Here is a 23,346-nt window from a genome sequence, read left to right on the forward strand (position 1 = left end):
TATCAACAATGGAATCTACGAACAAAATGAACAGGTAGAACAGAAACATTCTCATAGATACAGAGAACATTTTGTTGGTTGCCAGTTGGGAGGGGGGTTGGGGGAATGGGTGAAAAAGGTGAAGGGATTAAGAAGCACAAATTCATTGCTAGACCGACAAACCTCAAAGGGAAAGGGGTTGGGGGGGTGGGAAGAAATAAACCAAAGAACTTATACAAATAAAATAAAATAAAATAAAACTGTAGCTATGATCTACTTTAAAAAAAAAAAAATGTAACCTGAAAGGCAAAAAGTACTAGCAAGGACAAGAGGCAACCTTATTTGCCCAATGTGCACAGCATGAGCATGGTTTGAAGTGTGGGGTGGTAGGGCCTCACTAATGCCTGATTACTCTGTCACTGCCTCCATAAGTTCACTGTCAACTAGGTACAGTGTCTTCATTGTTTTGGCAAACAAAGGGAATGACAACAAAACACATGAAAAAAGTGTAACTTTTTTACAGTCTTTCTCTCCAACCCTTTAATAAAAGCGCTCCAGAGCTATTCCTGAACTTCCTTTTTTAGCAACAAGTCCCAGATGACTATTTCTGGTCTTGTAGCTTCACACACAGCATATCAGCATTTCTCACCTACACTCTCTAGCCCATGTCTCCTACCAGCCGTCTCTCCCTCTCTGATCACCTAACAGCATTTCAGAACTAAACCTCTGATTATTCTGTTTCTCCTACAGCTTTCCCCCTTCTCAGTTAAAGGTGATTCCATTCATCCTATCATTCAGGGCAAAAAATATTTTACCCTGGACTCATTTTACTTACAATCCACATCTAATCTGTCAACAAACCTTTTTTGTTTGTTAATCCTCACCTAAGGATATTCTTCCACTGGCTTTCAGATAGAATGGAGGGGAAGGGGGGGGGGGGAGAAACATCAATGTAAGAGAGACACATTGTCTCCCACATGACCCTGGACCAGGGCCAGGGATCGAACCTGCAACCCAGGTACGGGGTCTTGACTGGAACTGAAATTGAGACCCCTTGGTCCCTGGGCTCACACTCTAACCACTGAGCAAACCGGCAAGGGTTAACCTGTCAACAAATCTTATTCTGACCATTATCATTACCTCCACTGCTACTGCCCTCGGTCCAAGCCACCACCATCTCTTGTCTGATTTACTGCAATAGTCCCTTCTCCTAACTAGTCAAGCTGCTTTCACTCTTGCCCTCTACTCTCTACACAGCAACCAGAATGATCCTTTCTAAAAGCTTTATATTTAAAAATTATTATAAATTCACAGGAAGTTGGAGTTATCCTGTGTATTCTTCACCCAGCTTTATATTTCCCCTAATAGTTACATCTTACATAACTATAGTACAATATCAAAACAAGGAAATTGACACTGGCACAAATCACAGACAGACATTACGCACATTTCACAGGCTGGTGTGTGTGTGTAGTTCTACATAATTTTATCATGTGTAGATTCAGGTAACTCCTACCACAAGATACAGAACTGTTCCATCAACCACAGGTGTCCCTTATGCTATTCCTTCTCCACTTTCTAACCCCTAGCAACTTGTGTTCTCTAACTCTATCATTTTGAGAATGTCATTATAAACTGAACAATCAGCACAACTTTTTGAGATTGTTATTTGTCACTCAGCATGAGATCCAACCAAGTTGCTGCATTATCCATAGTTCTATCCTTTTTATTGCTGAGTAATACTATTAAGTAGTAACACTACATGGTATATATATATACCAATTTAATTAACCATTCACTCACTGAAAGACATTCTCCCCCTGATTTTTAGCTATTACAAATAAAGCTGCATTCAGCCCTGATTGGTTTGGCTCAACAGTTAGAGCATCAGCCCATGGACTCAAGGGTTGTGGGTTCAATTCCTGACCCCAGTTGGGGTCGTGCAGTAGGCAACTAATTGATGTGTTTCTCTCTCTCCCCTCATCCCTCTCTTCCTCCCACTCTCTCTAAAGGTCAATGGAAAAATATCCTCTGGTGAGGGTTAACAAAAAACAAACAAAAATAAAGTTGCATTCATATACAGGTTTTTGTGTGGATCTAAGTTTTTGTTTCTCTGGAATAAGCACCTCAGCTGGATTGTTTGGTAAGCATATGTTTAGTTTTTTTTAAAATTTATTTTAAAATTGACTTTAGAGAGAAAAGAAGGAAGAGGAAGAGAGAGAGAACAACATCAATGTGAGAAACATTGGGAACCAGGCCCACAAGCTGGGCATGTGCCCTGACTGGGAATTGAACCGGCAATCCTCCAGTGCATGGGATGACCCTGAACTAACTAAGCCACACCAGTCAGGGCTGTTTATTCAGCTTTAAAGAAACCGACAAACTATAAAACGACAGTGTGACATTTTCCAAAATGGCTGTGCCACTTTACATTCCCACCAGCAATGTATGAGAGACCGAGTTTCTCTGTATCCTTGCACCAGCATTTGGTATTGTCACTATTTTTAATTTGAACTCTTCTAATAGATGTGTAGTAAACTTTAAAAAATGCAAGTGAGAGCAAACCTTTCCTCAAACCCTGCAAAAGCTCTACACCTTCAGAGAAAAGTCCTGACAGTGATATTGAAGGTTTCACATGATTTGGCACTCTTTACCTCTCTGATGCCATCCCCACGCCCCAGTATATCCTTGTCACTATCCCAACAAGCCAGGCAGATTTTTTGCCTCAGGGCTTTTGCATCTTCTACCTGGGACATATTTCTTCCCAAGATTGTATGTTCTCTAAAATTGACACTGTTCCAATGAAATATTCCCAATAACTCTTGTTTAAAGCTGCAACACCCTGCAGTTTGTCCCCGGCCCTGGTTGGTCGTGCGGGTGGCAGCCACTCGATGTGTCCCTTTCACATCGATGTTTCCCTCTCTCTCTCTTCTCTCTCCCTCCCACTCTGTCTGTACAAAAAAATGGAAAAATGTCCTCGGATGAGGATAAAAATAAAATAAAATAAAATAAAGCTACAACACCCTCTGCTGTTCCCTATTCGTGATTTTTCTTCCACATCACTTTTAACTTTCTAGCCCACCAGCCTCCCAAAAGGGAAGCTCCTTATGGACACGATTTTTACTATCTGCTTCACATATATATTCCCTGCCTCTAGAACAATACCATGCATAGTATGTGTCTAAACAAATTTTAGTTAAATTAACAAATCACCTTCATCTCCAAAGCCTACAACAGAGACTCAGTCATCACTGCCTACAAATGGTGGGCTTGGTTATTTTACAAAACTGAAATGTTACAAAGCACGTGGTCAGTAGAGCTAGCACTTGTACTTGCTAACAAGCAGCAGCATTTTCTGAGTATTTCATCCATTTCACAACTGTGCACACTTAATTCTCACTATAACCTAGTGGCATGCAGGGCAAATATTAGCATACCTATCATACAGATAAGAAACAGGAGGCAAACGAGAAAAGAGTTTCCCAGATATTATTCAATAAATAAAAGCAGAAGCCAGGTTCCCTGCCTGAAACTGTTTTGCCCACTACACTAATCTTTTTCCTTCTTTATATATTCTTAGGAATATAAACAAATAAAGGTTTCAAACTCTGATCTGTTCATTCATCCACCAAATATTTGTCAAGTGCTTAATAGGTATCAGGGACTGTAACAGATGCTGAGAATAAAGTGTTGAAGATGGGCTGTTCACTCTCTATCATGTTGGTAAAGATCTGTTAGTCTATCACATTACCTTTCTGTGCTCATGATCAATCATGACATTATGGGGCTTCACATCTCTGTGCATAATTCCCATGCTATGACAATAATCCAGGGCCTGTAAGGGAAACAGGTAAAAAGAGTTAGCTTGCTTGCATAAGAGTGACTTCCAGTTAAAGTCTTTTACTTTTTCCTCCAGTTTTCTTTCTAGCCTCACAACACCCCTGGGATTCAGGGTTAGGACAATCACTCCCACAGCTATCCTACAGAGACTTGCTCAAGATTCCCAAGTCAAACTCATGGCTCTGAACTTCAAGTTCTGTTCTTACACAGTTGTTACATCATCCTTTCTGTTCAAAAAGACCCAAAGTGTACAGCAATTGCATCACTTCCAATTTCTCTCCCTTACCCAAAGCCTGGATTATCTTCATAAACATAGGTCCCTCAAAAGAAGAAAATGGGTCTGTATTACAAAACTGCTATTCAAGGAACAATAATTCTTTAGCAGCTAAGAGTTTACAACAGAGGTTGGTAAATCCTGGCCCATATATATGACCTGTTGCCTATTTTTGTAAATGTTTGTTTTATTGGAATACAGCCACACTTATTTGTTTGCATATTGTCTGTGGCTGCTTTTGTACAACAGCAGAGCTGAGTATGTGAGAAAAACTCTACGGACCACAAGGCCAAAACTTTTATTGTTTATCCCTGTAAAGAAGTTTGCCAACTCTTGAGTTATGACATCAAATCCAATTTGAAAGTCATGCTCAAACTAAGGTTGACTGAGTGGCACAACTTTTGGGGTTTGCTAATCCTGGCTTTTATTTAAGTCAGCTGACATCATTGGTCAAATTCTTGTCCTTCCTGAAGGGCAATTTGAGTTTCTATGGTTCCCAGGACTAGACAAGCATATCATTAACTTTATGAAGTCTTTTTTTTTTTAATCCTCACCCGAGGACATTTTTCCATTTTTTGTTCAGATAGAGTGGGAGGGAGAGAGGGGGGGGGGCACATCGAGTGGCTGCCACCCGCACAACCCATCCAGGGCCGGGGACAAACTGCGACCGAGGTACGCGCCCTTAGCGGGAACCAAACCTGGGTCTCTCTGGACCGCAGGCCAACGCTCTAACCGCTGAGCCAAACTGGCCAGGGCTAACTTTATGAAGTCTTGCTTGCCACCAGACTGCATGAACCAATGGAAAAACCAAATATCTCTTCTGGCACAGTCTCTTCAGGATACTCCTAAGGTTCAAATGCAGGCTTTGTGCCAACCTCATTTAGCAAGAAACTTCAGCCAACTCTTAGCAATTTTCTTGTCTATAAAGCTGATTTTGTGACTACTGGGAGCAAGATAATTGTTGATCCCACTTTAGAAATCAAAGTCTGCTCTAAATCAGCAATGTCTAAGCAGAGATTTACATAATCCTTAGGACAACGACCCTGTCACAGCTGAGATGAAGTTTACTGTTTTACTCGCTCAAGTTTAAATGAAATAAAGTACACTAAAAGCCAGCACATCACAGGCCATTTTTACAAATTTGAACAATTTAACTGATAACTTTCTTAGGAGCAAGATGGCGATTACAAATATTTAAGGGACCCCAGCTCTCTTCTAAATACTCTTTCCAAAGCATTCTAAATTATATTCCTACTAGACCCTATTCCATAATCCTTTCATGAGGAGAAGAGTTCTGATGCTATTAACTTATTTAAAACTTACATGAGCAGGCAGGCCTCTTCTTTCAAAATATCTTACAAAGTTAACTCACTAACTTTTCTATAGTCACTTGGGTTATTTAAAAAAAGATCAATCTAAAGATATTTAGTATCCAAGTTCCCTTACCTTCAGAATCTCGTACATGTAAAACCGAATATCATAGTCTGTTAACGTCTGGTATAATTGCTGTTAAAGACAAATGCAACATTTGAGCCATGAAATACTGCTGATGGAAGGCAATTTCTCATCCTCATTTGTAGTAATTCAAACCAAGACTTGGCTCATTGGCTATCATCCCAAGAACTATCTCTACACTAGTCTCTATTTCTGCAACATAACATTCACTTTAAAGAGATGCTTTGAGTCAACTCAATATGCAAAAGTTAAGAATTACTTAACTTGTATTCCTGAAGCTATAATTCACTGATGGGAATATACTAATTTATCTAAGCAACATGCATTGATATACATTTGCAATCAAGTTTGCTTTTCATTTACCTCCAGACCTTCATATAAAATGCATTTTTGGTAAATACACAACCTCCTTAGTAGGGAACTACCCCATCTGCAGATCACCAGTGGGTATGCAGATGGCTTGCTGCCAAATCTGTCAAGCCAATTTAACAGAATTATTCCTGTTCCAATTTGAAATAAATTTTGAACAACTGTTATGTACCTTTCCAGTTTCCAAAGAGTTACAGTCTTAAAAAACAAACAAAACATGCACATACCATTAAATGGTTAGTGATGTCATCTGACATTTTCTTTGAAGTTACTGTTCTGATTCTAAAACAGTTCTTCCATTTTTCCTTATCTCAGCAAAATAATTCACCCATTTATTAACACCTAGAATTCTTTTTTCCCCCCTCACCCGAGGACATTTTTCCATTTTTTTGTACAGATAGAGTGGGAGGGAGAGAGAGAGAGAAACATCGTTGTGAAAGGGACACATCGAGTGGCTGCCACCTGCACGACCAACCAGGGCCGGGGACAAACTGCAACCGAAGTACGTGCCCTTAGCGGGAACCGAACCCGGGTCTCTCTGGACCGCAGGCCGACACGCTAACCACTGAGCCAAACCAGCCAGGGCAACACATAGAATTCTTGATAATGGACTGGTGCAAAGGCAAGTCAAACACCTTTACAACTTGAAACACAAGAGAGTGCCCACATTTTTTTCTGTTGTACTAGAATTGAGAATTGTTTGAAGTAGGATGCTAGATGGGCTGGAAGTCAGTTATGTTGTAGAGGTATGTGTTGTAGCAGAATTTACACCACCCTTACCTACAGGAATCCTAAGGTATAAGCAGACCTTTTGCACACACAATATATTCCTTCTTGAACACTGCCATTTTAAAGTGAAATGCCCTTAGCCAGATCTTGGCTGTATACATGTTATTGCTTTCATTAGCTTTGACATTACGGGAAACTGTTGAGTGAATGGTAAAGGTGGTAAGAAGTAAATGTACTGGTCATTGAAGAGAGTACACAACAAATAAAAGTGCAAAATATCAAGATGTGGAAAGTAGCAGTTTGTACAGGAGTATTTTGATCTTACAATTTAACACTATGAAAATGAATAGCTCTTTTAAGCAAGTTGGAAGGAAGCTCTTCTGATAGTAGCATCCCTAAAAGGCTTTCTATGTGGTCTAAAAACCCAACAGCTTGAAATGGTTGGTTATATATTATACCTTAAAGTCTGTGTTGTTTACGTGTTCAAAAACCAAGGCGGGAGTTCGTGACTAGGGAAAAGAAAAAGAAAACACACATTAGCAATAGCCCTGGCAGCTTTAATGAGCACAATGTTTGCAGATGCTACATGGTGAATTTGGCAGACCTCGCCTCAGTAGTAGGAAACCCTCTATTGCTACAAGCCCTCCCCGCTCTGATCATCACCACACTTAGGTCATTTTGGGGATGGATTTCAAACAGAAGACATGGAGCTGAAGTCTCACCAGGCTCTAGGCAGCCCGACAATGCGCCCATCGCCCATCGGCATCGGACCTGAGTTTGCAAAATGGATTAACACATTTCAGTTTCCAGTGCTATCAGTCTCTTAGCCTAGAAGAATAAGAAATAGTCTGTGGGTGGAGGTCTCTTTGAAAGAAAGACCCAAACTAGTTAAATGCTATAACTGATTAAGCACTTTTAAAGCAGGACTTAATGGTAGAGGAGGGAACAGAGAAAGGCCAGCTGTGCTCTGAGTCAAACACCACCTCAGCCATGGTGGGCCTTGCTAGCACTTACTATACTCACCACAGGGTCTTTTACAATGTCTGCCAGTGTGATGATATTGGGACCGCCTCGCAAATTCTCCAAAATCTTTATTTCACGCTTGATTTTCTTCTTCTTTACTGGCTGAAAGGGTAGAAGTACATCAATGAAATAAAGTATTTCAGGTTATTTCAACAGATAATATAATGCATCAATAGCTTACTTATGAGTTCCTTGAAGGAAGGAAATGTGTCACACTCATCTCTGACTCCTTCTCCCAACCCTGTGCCAGGCACAGGCACTCTGTAGGTTACTTAGCAAATGTTCAATTAAATAAAAAAAGATTTCCATCCCAAAGACCAGACCTCTGAAGAATTAGCACTTAATTCCAATCACCAGTCTTAAAATGTTAACTCTTTACAACTACACAAACTAGGATTGTAAGTGGTAATAAGGTATGAAAAATCTGTACCTCCTCCACAAAGCCTTCCTAGTCGAAAACAGTCCTAGTCCAAAAGAAATATAATGCAAGCCACATATGTATTTTAAATGTTCTAGTAGTCACATGAAAAAAGATAAAGAAATAGCCCTAGCCAGTTTGGCTCAGCTGTTAAGAGCATTGGCCCACAGTCCAAAGAGTCACAACCAATCGGTGTCTCTCTCACATCAATGTTTCTTTTTCTTTCTCTCTCTTTCCCTCCTTCCCTCTCACTCTATCTGAAGATAAATGAAAAAAATGTCCTTAGGTGAGGATTAAAAAAAAAAAAAGATAAAGAAACAGACAAAATTAATTTTAATATTTTATTTAACAAAATATATTCAAAATCTTATTTTAACATGTAAATCAATATAAAAATTTACTAATGAGCAATTTTATATTCCTTTTTTATTTAATTGTACTAAGACTTTGAAATCTAGTATATTTTATCCTCACAGCATATTTCAGTTTGGACCTGTCACACTTCAAAAGCTCAATTGCCACAGGTGACCTGTGCCTGCCATATTGGACTACGTAGCTCTTTCCCAGGGTGTCAGTCACCTCAGACTACTCATACACTGCATACAATTCTCAAAAATTATTTTAAGTACACATTCTTTATTAACAAGATGAGTGGTTACTAAACTTTGATGATCAATAACCTGAATTTTTAAATACAGATTCCCAGGATCCACACATCTGCAGAGTGTTTTTTAAAAACTCTGAGCCAACATTTAAAAATGAGGGGATTTCATATGCCTATATAAATCTATAGTTTCTTTCTGTAAAGGAGTATCAAGTAATACTGTACTTACACTACTGCAGTACTCATCACTCACCTCCTCTAATCATAGGCACTTACACCAGACTAGATGCATATCATCTGCCTGCCCTCTAAAGGTCTGCATTAATGACTCCTCAACCTTACACAGCAGAGGTAGTAATGTACTGAAAACAAATGCATGAAATATAACTAAGAACAGAGGATATCAGTATTAGACTTAGAAAGAACTGAAACTTTACTCCCTTCCTCTGCCACAATCTAGCTGATTTGAGTCAAATCACTTCTCTTGCTTTAGTTTCCTGATGTCAAATGAAGATAATCTCTATTGATTTCAGATGACACAATAAAATAATGATAAGGCACTCCAAAAACCCTTTCAAGTGCTACTTTAAAAAAGACTTCACGCCTGGTTGGTGTGGCTCACTGGCTGAGCATTGACCCATGCACCAAGAGGTTGCCAGTTCCGATTCCCAGTGAGGGTACATGCTCAGGTTATGGATCCAATCCCCAGTGGGGGGCATGCAGGAAGCGGCCCATCAGTGTTCTCTCTCATCAATGTTTCTATCTCTCTCTCCTTCTCTCTACCTCTCTTTCTAAAAATCAATAAAGAAAAAAAAAGCCTATTATTTAAAACAAATCTAAATTCCAAATACCTCTGAAATGATAATCGCTCTCTTGTACTCACCTTGAGAATTTTAACAACAACTTTTTCATTATTTGTGATGTTGATGGCTTCAAATACTTCACTATATTTACCCCGGCCTAATTTTCGAACCAGCTGGTAATCATCTTGATTTCTGTAAACATAGAGTCAAAGTCACAATGATTTAAAAAATCCAAATTATCAAGCACTAATTCAACTTATAAGACTATTACCATTAAGAATAAAAGAAATATGAGGTATTTCAAATAATTCCTAAAGTTTTAATTGGGCCAATTAAAAATGGACGTGTCTTCCAAATCCCAGAATTAGAAAAACTTAAGCTTTTCAGTTATTCTTTCAAATTCCAAACTGTTTACATCTCTATTGGCATACCACATTTAGACGGCTTGTATTGGGGTTCGTTATATATGCTTGCCTCCAACAACAGACAGCTTTCCCTTGGAGAATAATTTTTACATATTCCTGTCTCCTAGTGCCTGGCTCATTGTTGGCACTTAGCAGGAAGTAAATACATGTTATAAGAATTATTTCAATTCAGCCACATCTAGGGAGCAGCCAATTTTTAATGGGCTTCTTTGCAGGTAAGTGGCTTCAAACACATAGGCTCGACCTCCCACTTATCCTCGAAGGCAAGCCCTGAAGACAGTCCTTATAATAAAGTTGTGCAAACTACATTACAGATCATGAACCATAGTCAGGGGATCCCTTCCTCTACTTTTACCCATATTTATTTCATCACAACTAAGCAGCATCAGAGTTTAAAATGTCAACATTTTCTCTCTGCCTCTGCTTACAACTTAGAGGACTACGCTCTAAAGAAGGACAAACATGGTCCTTTTAGTAACGTCTAAATTCCATTTATTTCTGCTGGAGATACTGAGAATCCAACATGTAACAAATCAGCCATTAATTTTCCTCAAGCAGCTAAAAAGAAAGTGAATGAAGAGAAAAGGCAAAAGGTACTAAAGACCATAAACAACGTAATAATTATGGCAGGTCTAGGGGAAGGGAGCTCTTAGTTCTGGTTGAGTTCTCCTCCTGTGGGAAGGCATAGAAAACAAAAGCAAGCAACCCAATGGCACCATGCCAAAAACTCAATAGTACCATTTTGGCAGAACTAAGTCCAAAGCACTCGATTTGAATAGAGTAGTTTAAATTTCTGTAAAATACAGAGGTATTCCTAGAGCCCAAAGCCTGTGATATAAGGGAAACTGTTAGATTATCAATAACATTTACTGGTTTTTGATGGTATCTTTAAATCATACTCTGCCTCCTTGTGCAGAAACAATGTACTTAACTGTTAAAGATTCATGGCCCAATAACGATCAAAATACATCCACAACAATTTTGGGAGCTATATTTATCCACTTACCAGCTATGGACATCACAAGTGGATATAAAATGTAGTATATGGAAACTGTAACTCTATGAGTTTTCAAATGGCTTTCTTTTGCACCTGAACATCAAAATGCTTTTTATCACAAAAGTATGACTTGATCAATTAAATATATACCATGTTGGGACAAGAAATGAAAACATCCAAGTGAAATTGCAAAGAGAACTGGAAGGGCAAATGCAGCTGTTTAGGCAGCATGCAACTGTTCAAGATGGAATTTGGGCTGAATTCCATGTTACACATGCCTAGTCTCATGATAAGGGCAAATGTTTAAGGATTTAATTTTGCTTCTTATTAGAAACAGGACATCTTTCTGGAGAACTGTTTCATCCTGTAGAATCATCATGGGACAACATTATGTCTCAAAAACACTTTATGTAAGTTTGGTGTTTTTGAAGTCTCTAAAGTATTTATTCTCACCTGACTGTAAAGCCCTTAGCTGAGGCAAGTTGATAGGCAATTCTTTGTTATCAGCTTTGTATACAGAATACATAAATCAGAGAAAAGTATACAAAAAGACTGAAGCGATTCTTAAATGTAAGTCCATCAAAACTGTTAATTTTTCAAAGCAATACTTTGCTGCTTCATTGCAAAAGAAAACACAAATCAGACTTCAATCTTAAGGTTTACAAATGCATGGTCAGAGAGGTTGCCTGACATAAATTACTCAACAGATCCATAAGAGTCAGCCCTTTGGGTGAGTATAGTGAAATAAAAGGAAACAATTACCCCCATTCCACCACATGTGACTCGTAATCCCAGTACTCTCGGGGTCTGTGCGTATTAACATCTGTGTAAACTCTGGCCCTGCTTGGCACGGGTCCCGACATGTCAGACAGGTTGGCGAACAAAGCTGAACTTGATGTTTGGAGATCTGGCAGTCACCGTGTTCAGAGGCAGCTGGGAGATGGGGTTAGACTTGGTTTAAGACCTGTTTTCTTCAGAAACAAAATGCACAAAGGCCAAAGAATTATTTTTTAAAAGCACATGGGAAGAAAAATCATCTTATAACAATGGCCTTAAATATACTTCTGGCTCTTCTACCTGCTAAACCAATGAATATATCCCAACTGTGCCAGTGCTTCCCTTAATATAAAACAAAACAAAACCCGCCCTGGTCAGTTTGGCTCAGCGGTTAGAGTGTCGGCCTGGGGTCCAGAGAGACCCAGGTTTGGTTCCTGCTGAGGGCACGTACCTCGGTTGCAGTTTGTCCCCAGCCCTGGTTGGGTCGTGCGGGTGGCAACCACTCGATGTGTCCCTTTCGCGTCGACGTTTCTCTCTTTCTCCCTCCCTCCCACTCTATCTGAACAAAAAAATAGAAAAATGTCCTCGGGTGAGGATAAAACAAAACCAAAACCAAAACCCTATTAGCCCTAATCCTATTCTGCAAAAGTAGCTTGTTGCCTCCTCAGCTAAAGTCTGGATAGCCTGGAAGGGAAAACTGGCAGTGAAGATAGACCCATCAGCATTACTACTATTTATACATTCCACAGAAAGTATGGCAAGAACAGTACTTTTCTTTCAGCATCTTTCTACCAGCTCAAGTATGGGCACTAAAAGGTTCTGGAATGGTGGCAAAGCCAAGAGTACAAACCATGAGTCTGACTCTAATATTTGACAAAACAAGGAAGGAAATAAAGATTTATTCTCACACATCAAAGTTCAATATCATTTTATATTGATCTACGTCATTTGGGGAACCTTATGTAACAATCGGTAGACCCTTGATCACCCTGATACACTTGATTTCATTAAATTTAAAAATAAAAACCAGTAATTTCCTCTTCATTTAATACAGGTACAAGCTTAATAAAAACTGATAGAAAACAGTAATATATATATTGGATGAACTAATGCAAAATTTGAGAAAATCCATGAAATTTTAGAAATATGGGTGTTTTCTACCAAATGGGTAAATTGTCTCCTTTATGTCTTCCCTGACCGTTCTGAGATTCTTAGAGCATTTGTTGATTCTTCTTACTCTGCATTTAATTAAAAATGCATCGAATCTTCAGAAGTCATAACACGAAGACACATTATCACCTATACAGTTTTCTAGCCAAGACTGTGTAACCTCAATCTAACTACAGGGAAACACGGGACAAACAGAAAATGAGTAAGATTCTATTAAGGGGGGACAGGGGAGATATACTGTGCTCTTCAAAAATGTCAATATTACAAAAGACGAAGAAAGGCTAATAAGACATGACAACTAAACATAACCCTATTCTGTACTGGAGGCGGGCAAATGCTATTAAAAAAACAATACTATCAGGATCAAATGACAAAACTGGAATTTAGATGGTAGATTAGGTATACTCAAGAGTATATTCACACCCCAGCCAGGTGGCTCAGTTGGTTGGAGCATTGTTCCATGCACCAAAAGGTTTCGGGTTTGATCGAGAGGCACTAATTGATGTCCCCTCCTCCCCCCCATAAAAATCAATGAACATATCCTTGGGTGAGGATTAAAAAGGAAAAGACATACTAAAACACAGTAAAGCAAATGGGGTAAAATATTACAATAGGTAAATCTGGGAAAAAGGGATACAAATGTTCTTTGTACTATTTTATTTGTTGAAACATATATTTTTAAAAACTGTGATAAAATATACATAAAATTTACCAATTTAACCATGTTCAGTGGTATAGCTCAGTGGCATTAAGTACATTCACTTCTCGTGCAATCACCACCTTTGATCTCTATTATTCACCAGCCCAAACTGAAACATACTCATTAAACATCAACTTCTACCTCCCTCCAGCTTTTATAACCACCATTCTATTTTCTGTCTCTGAGTTGCTAGGTACCATACATAAGTGGAATTATAACATATATGACCCTTTTATATTTGGCCTATTTCATTTAGTATGTGTTTAAGGTTCATCCATGTTGTAGCACATGCCAGAATGTCCTTCCTTTTTAAGGCTGAATAATACTTCTATGTATATGATAGGCCACATTTTGATTATCCATTCACTTGTCAATAGACACTTGGGTTGTTTCCACTTTCAGGCTATCATGAACAAAGCTGCTATGAACACTGATATACAAGTATCTTTTGGCGTTCTTGCATTAAATTATTCCGGGTATATGCCCAGAAGTGGAACTGCTCGATCACAGGTAATTTTATATTTACTATTTTGAGGAACCACCATACCTTTTTTGCACAGTGGCCACACCATTTTATAATCCCATCAACAACGGTTCCAATTTCTCCATATCCCAGCTAGCATTTATTTATTAATTTTTATGGTAACCATCCTACTGGGTGTAAAGTGGTATTTCCTTGTGGTTTTGCTTTACATTTCCCTAATGGTTAGTGATGCTGAGCTCTTTTTCATGTGCTTATTGGTCCTTTATCTATGTTCTTTGGAGAAGTAACTACTCAAGTTCTTTGCCTATTTTTTTCTTTATTGATTTGAGAGAAAGAGGAAAAAAGAGGAAGAGACAGAAACATCGATGAGAGGGAACATCAACTGGCTGCCTCCCGCATGCCCCCTACTGAAGATCTGGCCCACAACCTGCCATGTGCCCTGACCAAGAATAAACGAGCGACCTCTTAGTACATGGGTCGACGCCCCACCACTGAGCCACACCAGCTGGGCTTTGCCTATTCTTAATTGAATTTTCTATCTTTGGTTGTTGAATTGTTCTTTATATATTCTGATTAATCCCATATCAAATATACAATTTGTAAATATTTTCTCTATTGGTTTCCTTTTCATTCTATTGATGGTGCTCTTTGATGCACAAAACTTTTCATTTTGATGAAGTGCAATTCATTTTTGTCTCTTGTCTTTACTTTTAGTATCATATCTGTACTATTTGGGGGGGAGGGGTCTCATGTAAATTTGAAGTTACTTCCAAATAAAAAGTTTTATTATTTTTTTTAATCCTCACTCGAGGACATTTTTGCATTTATTTTCAGATAGAGCAGGAAGGGTGGGTGGGGGGGAACATCGATGTGAGAGACAACATCAAGTGGTTGCCACCCACACAACCCCAACTGGGGCCAGGGACAAACTGCAACCGAGGTACGTGCCTTTACGGGAACCAAACCCGGGACTCTCTGGTCTGCTGGCCGACACTCTAACTGCTGAGCCAAAATGGCCAGGGCCAAATAAAAGGTTAAAATAAAATTGGTGTAAGAAAACTGAGGCCCAGAAAGAGGAAAATTTACCCACAACCACTTAGCTACTTAATAGCAGAGCAAGGACCAGAAACCAAACTTCTGATTTTTGTGACGGTGATTTCTTTTGCCATAATCATAGACTAGATAACAATAGCTAACATCTGCAAACATTCACTATGTGTCAGCCAGATATGCACATTCACTATGTGCTTTATGTGGATTTCATTTAATCCTCACCACACCAATGATGAGAAAGTTATCATTATCCCCTTTTTACAGATGAGAACACTGAAGTAAAGAAAGGTTAAGTAACTTGCCAAAGGACACAGAGCTGGAGAAGATGACATTTAACCAAACTTTATTAAAAAAAATAGAGATAACTGGGGTGTGTGCAGGAGGCAACCAGTCTCTCACATGGATTTCTCTTTCTCCCCACCTACCCCTTCCTTTCTCTCTAGGACAAAAAAAAAAAAAAATCAATGAAAAAATTATCCTCTAGTAAGGATTAACAATTAGTTAATGAATATAAACTGTTTAGAACTGTGCCTATTTGAGAGCTCTGAGACCCATTTATGACAACTGTATGTTTTCCAGTGTTGTGTTTAAGTTGGAGTTTAGCTACCATGCACAAAGAAGATAAACCAGAAGAGATGTCTCCTTATGCACATGGTTTCAGTGGCTTAAAGCTTTCAGAGGATGAGCAAGAGATTGGGATGGGGTTTAATGCTATACTGGAAAGTGTCAACACACAATCAGTGATGATACTTTGGAGCCCCATGAGTATACAATTTAACTCTAGGGTCCTATGAGTATAAATTTAAATGGCCAGAAAACAACAACCGTTCAGATACTTACTAAAAAGTAAACCAAAACAGTTTTTAAAATTATTTCCAAGTATTTATTTCTCTGGTTTTATAAAACAACCAGGGTGATAGTAATCTAATTTACCTTTACCTACTTTGGTTAAATGTAAAACACACACACACCTTCCAAACAAGCAAAAATCAGAAAGTAGACACTTTTTTATTGTAACCTTTGTTTTCCCAAAGAAACAAGGTCCTTTGTGCTGTGGGATTGCTGGCTTTTTTTTGGTAGCTACATGATTGCATCGAAAACAGTGAGACATGAGAAAGTGACACAGTAAAGGTGTATATGTGTGTGCGTGCATGCAAAGAGCCAAAACAGTATAGACAACAAATGAAATCAGTAGAAATACTGTCCCCGGTATTTATGACTTTTATTAAAATGATACTAAACTTTTAAATTCTTAGCTGCTTCTGATAAAAACAGTACCTTTCTCTTCTGTCTCCATACTCCTTTACAGGCATCTATAGATCTCAATGCTCTTCTACTATAAGTTTAAGAAATTTGTAAAATCGGCCCTGGCCGGTTTGGCTCAGCGGTTAGAGCATTGGCCTGCAGTCCAGAGAGACCCGGGTTCGGTTCCCACTAAGGGCATATACCTCGGTTGCAGTTTGTCCCCAGCCCTGGTTGGGTCGTGCGGGTGGCAGCAACTCGATGTGTCCCTTTCATGTCAATGTTTCTCTCTCTCTTTCTCTCTCTCTCTCCGAACAAAAAAATAGAAAAATGTCCTCGGGTGAGGATAAAAAAAAAAAAAAGAAATTTGTAAAATCAACACAAATTTAGTAACTGAGATTACATACAATAGGGTGATGAAACAAACAGTCAAGTCCTGATTTCAAATCCCTAACTGACTACTGGACATCTACTGGGCTTCTTCCAGCTTTGGTTCATCACTTATAAAACCTGCCTAACTGCACTTGCAGACTGAAGAGAAGATCAAATGAGACAGCTCCCAGAAAGAGCTCAGGAACACCAAACACATGTAAATTATTATTAAATTATTACTACACCTTAACTCTTCAATGAAAACTAATAAGAAAAACCTATCTTTAAAAGGCTAGTCTGTCTGCCCAACCAGGAGTGGCTCAGTTGGTTGGGTGTTGTCCTGTGCATGAGGGGTTGCTGGTTTGATTTCTGGTTGGGGCGTGTGCAGAAGGCAACTGATCAATGTTTCTCACATCGATTCTTCTCTCTCTCTATTAAAAAATAAAACATACACACACATGTATATCAATAAACATTCTTGGGCGAGGATTTAAAAAAAAGATTAGTCTTCATTGTTAGTTTTATTTTTCCTTAGTTTTCTCTAAAATACAAAATTATAGAAGCTGTGGTCAACTCCCAGCTTCTCAGGACCAAACTCATGGGTGAACATTACAACATGAGACCTCATTTCTCCCTGGAAACCACCCGACTCACATGAAAAATATCCCCAACTCCCATTTATTAGCCATGTATCACATCTTACCACCCAGTCTTCCTCTGTTCTCTTAAGGCTTTGGCATTCTCTGTGAAGAGTAGAACAAGACTATTAACTAACGAAACTCTTGAGATTCTCAAGTACTTGTTTGACTGACCCCTGCAGCTTTGTGCCTCAATAGCTGGAACCTAATTTGTGAACTAGTGATTCTAGTTTGATTTTCCACTGGGAGAACAAGTAGCTGTTTTTCAGTACCCCCCATAAAGCTTCACTTTACTGCCATGCATACCAAATAATCTGCTTATAGTAAATCATTCATATGAATGTCAATGGTTGGCCTTTATTAATTATATGGGAGAAGATAACAGGGCTCTTGAATGCAGCAACTTCAGATAAATAAAACGGTGCAAAGGAAGGGCGGATGATGAGATGAGGATAAAGTGGGGATGTGAAAAGCTAGGAAACAGAAGTCATCAAAGATAAACATTATTTTATTCAGAAATAGTGTTTTACTCATATCTCTGTAAACTTGTATGTATATTCACAGGCAGTTTAACATGAAGGAAATACAAGGACCAACTAAATTTCTCAATTACTGGTTTGGTTCTCTCATTGCTTCCTTTGTTCATCCCTTAAATATATGAGCATTTACTATGAAAAAGTATTATGCTAGACCTCGGGACTATAATAATGAACAAGGCAGAACAAGGGTGAGACAAATAGACCTTTATCTTCAGACTAAAGATAATGGAAATTCATCAAAGAATTTTAAGCAGAAAAGTGATTTGTGTATATCTGGAAAAGTCTGTTCTGGCTGGGTATGGAACAGGCAGAGAACAGATACAGAGACAGACAAAAGGCTGTTAACAGTCACCTATGTGATAAGAGATGATGGAAGCTTGACCAATGGTGGTAGCAATGGAGGTAATTGGACTAATATGAGGCACGAAATGTATGGTGTAAAATCAATACCTCTGGCCCTGGCCAGTGTGGCTCAGATGGTTGGAATGTCATTCCGTGCATGAAAAGGTTGCGAGAGTTCGATCCTCAGTTGGGGTGTGCACAGGAGGCAACAAATCGATGTTTCTCTCTCTCCCTCTAAAATAAACAACAACAACAAAAACAAATACAATACCTCTGGGCGGACTGGATAATGGGGTAAGAAGTGGGAGGTGAGTTTTAGATTTCTGGCTAGATAAGACTGTTGATACCATTCACGGAAATAGAAAACGTTTTGGAAGATAACTCACAAGTCAGGTTTTGGACTTAAAGTTAAAATGGCTGTGATACATTAAAAAGGATACCAAGCCCTGGCAGGTTTGGCTCAGCGGTTAGAGCGTCGGCCTGCAGTCCAGAGAGACCCGGGTTCAGTTCCTGCTAAGGGCGCATACCTCGGTGGCAGTTTGTCACCAGCCCTGGTTGGCCGTGGGGTGGCAGCCACTCGATGTGTCCTTTTCACGTCAGTGTTTCTCTCTGTCCCTCTCTCTCCCTCCCACTCTATCTGAAAAAAGAAAATAATGTCCTCAGGTAAGAATAAAAAAATAAAAAGGATACTGAACAGAAAATTAGATATTAAAAGTTTGGAGCTGAAAAAGCTTCTCAGCTTTAAATAGCCAACCCTCCCTCCCCAGCAATTCAACGAGGTGGGCATTTCTTTCACTAACTTACAGATAAGTAAGCTCAGTAGCTTGAACAAGAATATTCCGGAGAAATGGAGTTGGGATGCAAATCCAAGTTGGCTTACCTCCAAGATTCAAGTCTTTTCATTTCTTTAGAACTTATCAGTTTCTAAACCTTATATACAGTAGTCTTCAAACCTTAATTTCCCCATTAGACCTATAGCAACCTGAAGTCAAGATTCATGTCTAATTTATCTTTTGACTTTACAGTATCCAGCTGAAGGCTTTTCACTTTGTAGGTTGCACAGTAAATATTTGTTGATCAAATCAATGTTGGTTTTTATTCTTTTTTTTTTTTTTTTTTTTTTTAATCCTCACCCGAGGACATTTTTCCATTTTTTGTTCAGGTAGAGTAGGAGGGGGAGAGAGGAACAGAGAGAGAGAGAAACATCGACGTGAAGGGACACATCGAGTGGCTGCCACCCGCACGACTGACCAGAGCCAGGGACAAACCGCAACCGAGGTACATGCCCCTAGCGGGAACCGAACCCGGGTCTCTCGGGACCGCAGGCCGACGCTCTAACCGCTGAGCCAAACCGGCCAGGGCTCAATGTTGGTTTTTAAAAATAAAAATAAAAATGCAGCTGTCTCCAAAAGGCAGAGTATCTCCAAACCCTTCTGATCATCTAGTACAGTTAGGGGGAACTAAAAGACCAATTCAAGGGTTCTTGAGAAATTGTTCCCTTTGCTCTTTCTCCTTCCCAATATCATAGCTTCTCTACTAAAGAACAGGGCTGCCCTAGGTGGTGTGGGTCAGTGGTTAGAGTGTCGGCCCAGCACAGAAGGGCTATGGGCTCGATTCTTCTGGTCAAGGGCACATGCGGGAAGCAACCAATTGATGTCTCACTCTCATATTAATGTTTCTCTCTTTCTTTCTCCCTCATCACCCCCACTCCCTCCCTTCCACTCTCTTAAAAAACATAAAAATAAAAAAGATATATATATGGAAAAAATATTGAGTGAGGATTAACAAAACAAAAAAAAAAACAAGACCACAACTGAGATTTGTTCCCTGCACCCCCCTCCCAATAATTAAAATTAAGAGAATCCCTGGGTCCTGGATAACCTGAAGGTCAATTCTCCTATTTACTGTTCATAACACACATATATCTCAAGAAAATCTGACTTAAAGAACAAGTATTACCTTTCCCAATTATTTCCATTTTAAATTACCTTACTTAATCCTTACTGTTACCATGTAATTGCATAAAAAGAGATGTAACTTTACTGGTTAATAATTTCAGACCACTACTTCTATCTAAAAAGTTCCCAGACTGACTCTGAAGACATGGCTAAGTTCTGTTTGTCCAATGTTTAACTTAACAGAAGCCAATTAAACTCAACTATGAAAAATTATCTTGTCAACAAAATTCTCTCTACTGAAGTCAGACCACACCTATAACCAAAGCCAAATACAGGCTTTTCTTGACCGAATCTTATAAAATGCAAGGAAATGAAAACTCCATTAAACAATAAGGCTAAAATATACACTGCCAAAACCAGAAGTTTATTGACATAAATACTGTATTAGTTTTACTAGTTCTTATAAACGTAATGTTTATTAGGGTCTCTATTTTAAACACACACATACCCTCTTGCCATTCCTAGGTTAGCCATAATGAATGAATAAGATCTCATAATTTTAAACACACACACACCCTGTTGCCATTCCTAGGTCAGCCATAGTGAATGAGTAAGATCTCATAATTTTAAACACACACACACACTCACACCCTGTTGCCATTCCTAGGTCAGCCATAGTGAAAGAATAAGATTTCATAATTTTAAACACACACACACACACACACACACACACCCTCTTGCCATTCCTAGGTCAGCCACAGTGAATGAACAAGATCTCATAATCTTCCAGACAGGACAAAGACTTCTACCACAAAGAATGAAGAATGCACTGTCTCAATGATTTATGACTGTCTGTTGAGAGGAAAAGCAGCTGTATGAGGAAAATACACCTTTGCTACAGAGAATGAATTCTTCCCAGCAATCAGGCAGCACCTACTGGTAAGAGAGAAACAGGATTTGTGGAACAAACTCAAAGAGCGCATACCTACATATATGTCTGTGCTCTGTTGTAGAAACAGACAAATATTAAATTACACAAATTTACCTTTTCTCCTTTCAAAAGTGACATTGCTTAGAAGGCCATATGAACATAAAAAGCATTAAGTAGTTAATACTATCTGGAACACGTGTTTCAAAGGTTCACAGTTGCCCATAATTTCCAATACTCTCCTCCTTTTAAATCAAGAGCAGAATGTTCACTCAATAAATATTTACTGAACATTTACTATGTACCCGGAAATGTGTGCCTATTGCCAGAAAAGGATCCTTTCTCTAAGTCCTCTGACAAGGAAAGCAGACCATTACAATTCCAAGTGATCAGTGCTTGAAAGAATTAAGTCATGGTACTCTCAAGGCAATGAAGGGAATTTAAGTCACCCATCAACCCATTATCATTCATTCCATAAATATTATGGAGTACCTCAATATTTAGGTAAAAATCACCAAGAAAAAAATACAATCTAGGCTTAATTTAGAAGAATGCATAGGAATTATTCAGATGAAGAACACTAGAACAAGTAATTGTAAAACACAATACTTAAGCAAATTAAGAATTTTAAAGACCTGTAATTTTGACCCTAAAATTGCCAAAGGCTACCACACCTTGTTGTCCCCCTTAAGAGGCATATCAGGTCAGCAACCCTTTTATATCTGCTTTGAAGAATACTGGTACACTCTACTCAACTGTTACTATAAATGTGTGCCTAAAAGAAAAAATAGAATAATTAATCCATAATTATTGCAATTCAAATCTCATTCTCTTCCTTTCTCCACTCCTCATACAAATCAGTTTTACTGCAGAGGTCACAGAGCAAAATGCCTAGAAAGTACAAGTAACTAGGGAGTGTAGATGATCCCTGAAAGTGCGATTAGAACTCTCAGTTTTCAAAGTAAGAAAGCAAGATTTTTCCAGATGATATTCCCGTTTTCAGTAATGGACTAGGTTATTTGGGTCAACCCTCTCACTGAAAACACACACTTCTTCTCCCTCCACCCATCTTTCTTTTCCTGTATCTCATTCTTTTAAGAAAAAAATTTTTTCTTTATTGATTTTAGAGAGAGAAAAGGGAAAGGGAGAGGGAGATAGAAACTTCGATGAGAGAGAACATCAATTGGTCGCCTCCTGCATGCCCCCCACTTGGGATTGAACCAACGACCTCTTGGTGTATGGGTTGACTCTCAAGCACTGAACCACACCAGCTGGGCAGGTTTGATATACTTTTTTTTTTTTTTTAATCCTCACCTGAGGACATTTTTCCATTTTTTGTACAGATAGAGTGGGAGGGAGAGAGAGGAAGAGATAGAGAGAAACATCGATGTGAAAGGGACACATCGAGTGGCTGCCAACCAGGGCCGGGGACAAACTGCAACCGAAGTACGTGAACCGAACCCGGGTCTCTCCCGACCGCAGGCCGACGCTCTAACCGCTGAGCAAAACCAGCCAGGGCTTGATATACTTTTTAAAAAAAATGTTTTTTTTTATTGATTTTTGTTTTAAGAGAGAGAAAAACACTGATCCGCTGCCTACTGCATGCCTCCTACTGGGGATCAAGTCTGCAACCCAGGTATGTGCTCCAACTGGGGACTGAACCAGGAACTCTCAGTCCATGGGGCAACACTCAATCCACTGAGTCACATCAGCCAGGCATTCTAAACATTTTGAATTAAATTAATTTTTTGATATGATTTTAATTGGTACTAGAAGACAAGGAGAAAACAGGACAGGACAAAGGCTATATTGGAATAGGTAACAGCTAAGAATTTCCCAGAAGCAACCAGATACCGTCACATTCCAGAAACCAACAAATTATGAACAAGACAAATAAAAAAGAAATCCACATCTAAACATATAAAAACAAAGTAGAAAAACTAGAGACAAAGATAAATCCAAAAAGCAAGCAGAAAACACAGATTACATACAAAAGGAGCAACATGAGAATAACTGACTTTACTAAAAGCAACAATGAAGCCAAGACATTTTAATACATGCAGTGTGATGAGGAAAAAACCGGCCAAATTAAAACGCTATATTCAGAGAGAGTGGAAAACAGCGGTAGAGTGAATGGAAGCCACACAGACCATCTCCCAGGACCAATCTGGAACTACAATGAAAATAAAGACAAAATCAGTGGGGAAAACCAACTGAAAAGCAGCTGGAGAGAACCTGTACAACCAAGGACAGAAAGAAGGTGAACTGGGAGCCCAAGGACAGCAGT

The 23,346-nt window shown here is 39.0% G+C and overlaps 1 protein-coding gene across 6 annotated transcripts in view; it reads right to left on the reverse strand.

Annotated features, from left to right (window-relative positions):
- CSNK2A1 (casein kinase 2 alpha 1) overlaps positions 1-23,346 on the reverse strand; it is a 64,634-nt gene that overhangs the window by 17,263 nt on the left and 24,025 nt on the right. For 3 of the 6 annotated variants that reach the window (XM_036245686.1, XM_036245683.1, XM_036245684.1), the window contains exons 2-7: positions 11,679-11,887; positions 9,575-9,686; positions 7,670-7,771; positions 7,105-7,155; positions 5,540-5,599; positions 3,731-3,814 (exon numbers count right to left, since the gene is read on the reverse strand). In XM_036245686.1, the coding sequence (XP_036101579.1) occupies positions 3,731-3,814; positions 5,540-5,599; positions 7,105-7,155; positions 7,670-7,771; positions 9,575-9,686; positions 11,679-11,779 (510 nt within the window). In that variant the 5' untranslated portion in view covers positions 11,780-11,887. Of the gene's footprint in view, positions 1-3,730; positions 3,815-5,539; positions 5,600-7,104; positions 7,156-7,368; positions 7,475-7,669; positions 7,772-9,574; positions 9,687-11,678; positions 11,888-17,417; positions 17,443-23,346 lie in introns of those variants that run through there. The other 3 variants (XM_036245685.1, XM_036245687.1, XM_036245688.1) reach the window with 3 other exon arrangements.

Source organism: Molossus molossus, unplaced genomic scaffold (genome assembly GCF_014108415.1).
Source record: "Molossus molossus isolate mMolMol1 unplaced genomic scaffold, mMolMol1.p scaffold_m16_p_6, whole genome shotgun sequence".
Taxonomy (NCBI): Eukaryota; Metazoa; Chordata; class Mammalia; order Chiroptera; family Molossidae; genus Molossus; species Molossus molossus.